Source organism: Entamoeba invadens, assembly GCF_000330505.1.
Source record: "Entamoeba invadens IP1 unplaced genomic scaffold scaff_1105074725903, whole genome shotgun sequence".
NCBI classification, from domain to species: domain Eukaryota; phylum Evosea; order Mastigamoebida; family Endamoebidae; genus Entamoeba; species Entamoeba invadens.
The window spans coordinates 230,937-238,800 of NW_004443518.1; the positions used below are offsets into that span (position 1 = coordinate 230,937).

At 31.8% G+C, this 7,864-nt stretch overlaps 2 protein-coding genes across 2 annotated transcripts; both read right to left on the reverse strand.

Moving 5' to 3' along the window:
* Window positions 1-56: 56 nt before the first annotated feature.
* On the reverse strand, window positions 57-1,060 carry EIN_521810 (protein serine/threonine kinase; the record flags this gene model as incomplete). Its single annotated transcript, XM_004258467.1, has 1 exon — window positions 57-1,060. A coding segment is annotated over one exon (1,004 nt), but the record flags the coding sequence as incomplete, so codon positions are not given.
* A 2,212-nt stretch (window positions 1,061-3,272) lies between these two features.
* Window positions 3,273-7,864, reverse strand: EIN_521820 (protein serine/threonine kinase, putative; the record flags this gene model as incomplete). The annotated part of the gene is made up of 1 exon (XM_004258468.1): window positions 3,273-7,864. A coding segment is annotated over one exon (4,592 nt), but the record flags the coding sequence as incomplete, so codon positions are not given.

Genomic DNA, 7,864 nt, shown 5'->3' on the forward strand with positions numbered 1-7,864 from the left:
AAATTTTTTTATTTTTTACTGATTGAAATGATCCTGTAAATTCAATTGTTGCAAACAGTCTAATAGTCATCATTGACAATATAAAATCACCAGTTAATTTCACATCTTGAAATAAATATATATTCTTAATTGTATTTCCATTATAGATAGTTATATCTTTTTCAATTAACATTGTTGCATAATTAACGGAATTGTATTGTAAATCAATTTCAAATAACGTTTGTGAAATATTTAAATAACACCTTGTATATTGGTCATCACATGGACAATGGGGATACTCAAATGGATAGTCTTTTATGTTATTTGTGACATTGAAATACTTTTGATATCGTGAAGATATCATTGTACACATCACAACAGGGATTACGTTTCCAGTTGGGCAGTATCTGATGAGCCTATTGTGTGATATTAGTATGGCGATTCCTGATGTATATTTAATTGGAAAAAGCGAAGAGTTGTAATTTCCATAATTAACAAATGATGTTAAAACATCGGGAGAGTTCATTGAAATAACATCAAAACACGTTGTTTTTAAATCAGGATTTGTAATAATAAAATTTTTGTTATAATCAAAATTGTAGTTTAAGTGGATATATAAAGATTTCCATACCAATACCTTCGGCTTATCAATATCAGCTCCTTTTATTGCCAAAATATTTGCAATCGAAAAATTTGAATTGATAATTAAAGTTCCATTATCAATCGACAAAGTGTTGTTTGTATGAATAAAAGTATCAAATATTACAGTTGCACCACTTAAAATGTTAAAATTCTCAACATTTAAATAAGACATTTCTGTCTTTTGTATGGCAGTTAGTGTCAACGAATCGTTGCATACAAAAGTATCAAAATAGGCTTGTTGAGTAAAAGGAAAATACATGTCTTGTTGATAATAATAAGTGTTATTTGTCGTGTTTAAATAACACAAAGTGTTGTTTGTGTTTGAGTAATCAACATCAGTAAACCCATCATACCAATTTGTTCCTAATGCATAGCACAATTGAGTGATATTTGCTTTGGTATGAACAATTAATGTGAATAATAAATACACTAAATACATCTTTTAATGTGACGAACTAATTAACTTTAATTATTTTGGTGTTTGTTTTATAATTAATATAATTAATATGAGCTTTTTAAATAAAACAAATTCGTCAAAATACCAAAAAGTTATGTGTGGCTCAATTATTTAATAGTATTTTAAATGTTTTTTGAATAATCAATATTGGTAAATCAAATTTATAATCACTTAGTTGTAATTCCAAAATTATTGAATTCAATGTTTTTTAAATTATTTATTATTATAATATAAAAAATTTTATTTAAAGATTTTTTATTATTTTTTTGGCTGACATAATTACTGTTATGTTATAAACACGAAATTGATTATATTTTACCAGTAACAAATTAAATAAAATGTGTGTAAAATAATTATGTGGAGTGATAATAGATTTCAAATTGATAATATTATTTAAGGAATATACAGTGTTTTTCTTAAATTTACATCTTTTTTATAAATTATATTTGTTATGAATTATATAATTTTTTACTAATAAATACAACTTTTTTATTAAAATCAAAAAAAACAATAATGTCAATAATATGCGGTTGTACAGTTGACCAAGTGATTAATAGAGACCAAATAATTGTAAGAAGGGTGTATTTCCCATTAATTACCTTGTAAATAACGGGTTTTAGAAAAAGTGAAAAAAGGTACACCTAAAAATGGTAAGAAATTTAAATTTATTTTTATAATAGTTTTTATCTAAAGTTAAAAAATATTAAATTTACTTCTTACAATTATTTGGTTACTAACTATTTTTTTGTTAACAGTAATTGTTTTTTGTTTAATAATAAAATAACATTTTTAAATAGTCTCATTAAATCACAAGTAACTAATTAATCATCAAATGGAAAACGAGTTGAAAACACTTTTTACGCTCTACATAACAACAATAAAGGCGGTTTCGGATTTCAAAAATTTAAAGATGCAATACGATTTTGTTGACGACAAGTCACTTGACATTGACGAACGCATTGAAAAAGCAGAGGGACACTTCGACAGACTTGATGAAGTATTTGAAAGAAAGAAGAACATCACAACTTCTTTCAACATAGTCGTCACTGGTTTAGAAAACATATTAAACAGCATCAAAAGTGAGTTGGCTTTATATTCAACACATATTGATAATGAGAAGTTATATGAAATCTACAACGTCAGAATTTCACTTCTTGAAGAGAAATGTCAACTAAGTTTAGAACTTCATAAAGACGATATCAATACACTAATTCAATCAAAGAACAACAAAATCGATGAAATATTAAAATCAGAAAAATACATCAATTCAAAAAAACAACACGACGAAGATGAAAGAATGAAGCTCGAACACATTACACTTGAAGAGAAAGAAAGTTTAAGAAGGTTGACAGGAAAGAAAATTGAAAGTGTTCTGTTTAATTCCGACATAGACGACTGGTCACAAAACACGTCTGTTTTTGATGCAAAAATAGTCAACAAAAGCAATTTGTGTTTTTTAATCGAAGACACTAATCACAACAAGTTTGGTGGCGTGTACATTGGAAAAATCAAAACTGTTGATAAGTGGCTTTTGGAAAAAGATTCTTACATATTTTCACTTGTGAGAAATGGCACTTTGAATCCAAAAAGATTTGGAAATCGTTTAAATAGCACCAACCATTATTTATATATTTATCCTAAAAATGAAACACATTGCTTTGGATTTGGTTATGGTCATGATATATGTTTGTACAAGAAAGGAACAGATCGTAGGTCTTATTGTAAACCTTCAACTTATTATGCGCTTCACAACGATTTAGCTGATAATGACGAATTCACACCAAAAAGTGTTGTTGTTTTCCAACTTAAAGATACTTTTTGATGTTATTTGTTTTTTTGTGTTTCTATTTTTAAAAAGTTTTTAAATTAAAGCTTTCACGGAACTGTCCTTTTTTTAAGAAAAAAACATGTAAAGAATGTTGTCCACATCATGTTGAATTTTTATTTTATTTGAAATATTCTTCTTTATACAAACCAACCATTAGTTGGTTTGATTTCATTTTATTTTATTAAAATGAGTACTTAACGAATTAAGATTAATCAATAATAATCTTTTGTATTATATTAATTATTAATTTTTTCATGTCTCAAAATATTTTATAACTAACACAACATCGTCAATCCACATAATAATAAAAATTTAAAAGTCATATTTGACATTTATAAAAACATATTAACTAAACTTTTTATTAAATTAAATTTCAGAATCATATATGTCATCTAGTCGTTTTACGACTCTATCCATATCAGGTCTCTCTCTGGGGTCTTGTTTCCACATTTCTTCAATCAAAGCTTTCTGTTCTCCATCTCCCAATTCAATTGCCGGTCGTTCCCCTCTGGAAATCAAATTTGTAATATCCCAACTGTATGGAAACAGCTTTTCATCAAACGTGTCTTTCCATGTTAAACATTCCAAAACAGTAATTGCAAATGAATACACGTCTGCTGAAAGTGTATACTTTTCAACATTGGTGATTTCAGGCGCCATATACTTTGGTGTTCCAATACCCTTTGTGTACATCATGTTATCACACAAACTGTTGACATTTCTCGACGCTCCAAAATCAGTCAATTTTCCATTGACCTCGTCGTTAAAATCGAGTGAAGTTACGAGTGTGTTGTCCGACTTGATGTCTCTATGAAGAGTGTTATTTGCGTGTAAATACTGAATTCCCTTGGCAGTGTCCAACATCAGTTTAATTCGCATTTTCATGACAACTTCGTCAGACTTTTTATGTTTCATCATGTCTTGCAGACTTCCATGTTTAGCCAATTCAGTGACCATACATATCCGATTTGGTATGAAACACGCTCCATAGAATCTTATGACGTATGGGCTCACAAACTTGGCCAACATCGCAACTTCCTTTCTGAATTCGTCCATCTTTTTATCCATCTGTTTCTCAGCCGCTGTTTTGTCTCTTGTTGTCATCGAAGAGTTGTTAGTCGTGTTATTTTTAGTCATATTTTTCGTTGCGTTCTTTGTCAAATTTCGATTTGAACTTTCAACAGTCGAATTCTTTGTAAACCCTTTTGCTCCTAATTTGGCGACAACCATTTCCTTCATCTCTTTGATGGCAACAACATTCCCTCGATACGTACCTTTGTACACAATCCCAAAACTTCCTTCTCCAAGTTTTCGCTCTTTCTTCAACTCGTCCGGGTCAAGTGCTGTCGACATTTCCGACGCAAATTTGACTGGGATTTTAATTTCTGATATTTTGCCTTTGTTGATGTTTAAGACTGAACAAGTGATGTCAACAGTTTTCTCAAGTGTACACAGTGGATGAACAGAAACAGTAAATTCAACAGCACGACCTTTCTTGATACTTACTGGAATGGAAGGTTCAACATTCAACTCAAACTTTTCTTCGTAGTTTTGTGTTGTGAATTGAATTTTTAAAAGAGATGCTCTGTCGTTGCCAATCATAAATTTGGACTCGCTGTCTTTTTGAACTGCAATTTCGTTTTCAAAATGTATTTCTTTTGTTGAACACAAAATACGTTCTTTTTGAGCGCCAAGATACACCATATCAACACCTTTCTTTTTCAAATCCTTTAACAGAAATTCATTCACAAGTGACTTCCTTAACATCTCTTCTTTTCTGTAATGAATATAGAAGAGTATACAACTTATTGTTATGATGATAAGAACAACCATTAAAATACCAAAAATGATTGGAAATATAATTGCAAGCACATTTGTCTTGTGAACACACTCGTCTCCATTCGGTCCAATTTTGTTGCTTCCACTACATTCACTACATTTCTGTGTTTTTGTATTGTATGACTTACAATTTGCAATTGATTTCCATTTCACACACTGTGATGTTTTAGATATCAAAACATATTGATCGACACATATAGAGCATGTGTTATTGTCTGAACAAGTCGCACATAAGTCATTGCATTTTGTGCATTTGTAATACTTGTTTTGATAATACCCATCATAACACACAGCACACCCATACTCCGAAAACATTTCACAATTGTCAAGTGTTGTGTTGATGACACACTTCTTATCTTCTATTGTTGTAAATTCGACGTCTTCGTAATACCCATTTTTCACATTGCACTTCACACAATTCGAAACATTTCCAACACAACTCGAACACTTTTCGTCACATTTTACACAATCTGTATTGATGAGGATATACCCCTCGTTGCATGTAGCACAATCGACACCACTTGGTAAGAACAGTTTGCACTTCTCAGCAAGTTCGCCAACATAAATACAGTCGTTGCTTGTTGTGTCAAAATAATATCCAAAAGCACATGTAACACAACTTCCTGCATTTTTAGAACAACTTGAACACTTCTTATCACATGGAAGACATTCATTACCACTCAGATAATATCCGTCATAGCACTTAGCACACCCCGTGTTGCTGTTTTCCTTGCAGTACCCAGTCTTTACTTCGGTGCTACAAATTGATTCGCCTTCATTAGATGTTCCAAGTGAGATTTGTGAGTCACATTGCAGGCAATCGCTTGATGATGAATATGAACATTGCGTTGTTTCCATTGATACACACTTTTTGTTTTCGTCAAATTTGTACTTCTCTTCACAAATTGCACATTTTGAAGTTGATAAGTCGACGCTCTGGCAATGCACAGTCGACATATCAACACATTGTGTGTCACTTTTTATATATTCGTCTTCACACAACGTACATTGCACCTCATTGTTTGTTGTAATAACAATGGATTTGCAGTGAATTTCACTTAACATATTACATGACCCAAGTAATAGGTAATACCCTTCATTACACACAGTACATCCACTTGGCGTTGAAACCAAACAATTTGAAAGTGAAACACAACTTCCATTAACAAGAGAAAACCCATTCAAACATAACTGACATGTAGTAGGTGTTGTGCAAGTCAGACAATTATCTCCACAGGACTCACATTGTGGTGGATACTCTTTATTTAAAAAGTATTTAGAATAACATTTTATACAAAGTCCATTCGATAACGCTTCACATCCAACATCTTCACTTTTTAATGTTGTAAATGTTTTAGTTTGTGTGGGTTCGATGTATGTTTTACACTCGAAAGTGTTGTCATTTTCCAAATAAAAGGAACATTTTTGTGTTCGTTCCATATTGGAACAAATTCCATTTAAGTTGATCGAGTTGGAACATTCTACACACCCAAACCCTTGTTGGTACTTCTGACAGTATTTGTGGTTCTCATATGATAATTTTGCATCTAAACGAGCCGTGTGCTCAAACGAGTTTGTATATTGGCAATTCGTTCCGTTCGTACAAGTCGAACATCCCGTAGTACACTCAATTTTATATCCCTCACTGTCTATCAAATTTGTTGTTGTCACACATTTTTTGTGTTCTCGAGACTCAAATGCCATGCCATTTTGGCAAGCAGAGCACTCCAAATTGTCAATGTCAATTGTTGAATCGAGTTGTTTGTAATCACATGAATAACACCCATAAAACAAATTGGAACACTTCATACCGACACTATCTGACACTTTGAACTCATCTGCTAAAATATCAACGCAATTTCCTTCAGTATCCAATATCTGTCGATTTGATTCGCAATTTGTTGCTTTTTTAATACTCATCGAAGTTGTTTTTGCAACACAATTATTGTTTACATCCAACATAAATTCAGTAAAACATAATATACAAGTTGATGAATTGTCGCACAAAACGCAGTTACTTAATGTTGTGTCACATTTTTTACACACACCATCTTCCAGATAAAATCTTTTTGACTCACAATTTTTAATGGTATTTTCTGTTGTTGAACATTTTCCACTATTTTGATGTTCATCGAAACACATTTTGCACATGTTAGTTGCTTTGTCGAGAGTGTACGGATTCTCACACATTTCACAAATTCTATTGATATCACATTTAACACATTTTGCAATGTCACAATCTTGAGAACATATTTGAGTACTTCCATTGTTGTACAAATTGAGTCCATCAGTGCATTTTGTGCACGTCGTTTCATTTTCACATTGTAAACAACCAAATAGTGCGTCACACCCAACACATCGATTGTTCTTCAAAAAGTAGTGTGGCTGACATGAAAGCACCTTTTTCATTGTACACGTGGCAGAGTTACTAAAAATGTTGTTACATAATTTACACTCGTTGTCGAGGTAATACCCATCTTTGCACGTGTGACATTTCTTTGATGTTGACGAACATGTTTTGCACCCATTGATTGTGAGACACGATTTGCACTTTCCATCGTCTGGATAATATCCATCGACACAATGCAAACACGTGAGTTCATCAGAGCAGCTTATACATTTATTGAGAGTTGAACATGACTCACACAGTTTATTCTTTTTGAAGTAATTTTGGGCACACAACAAACATTTGTTTGGTATTGTGTTATCACACAAAATACACCCATTTAAAAAGGAACATGACAAGCATTTAGAAGAGTCTGTTTTCTTTGTAAAGTTGGTTACACACGTGTCACAAGTTCCATCTGAAGAACACAAAAAGCAATTATCCACCGAGCATTTGCTGCATTGTTTGTTTAAATCAAGATAATGTCCTTCTGCGCACGAAGTGCATTCATTTTTAAAACTTGTCTTACACCCAATTACAACATCATCACATGGCTTGCATCGACCTTCAGACACCAAGTAATTCTTTTCACACAAAGTGCACATTTCACCGACCCCTTGAAGGCACTTCGCTATTTTTACACATTCTCCTTCATTGTTTATAAACATATCCATGCATTTTGTACACTTTCTTGTTGAAGTCTCGTTGTTTGTGAGATAATTGATGCATTCAG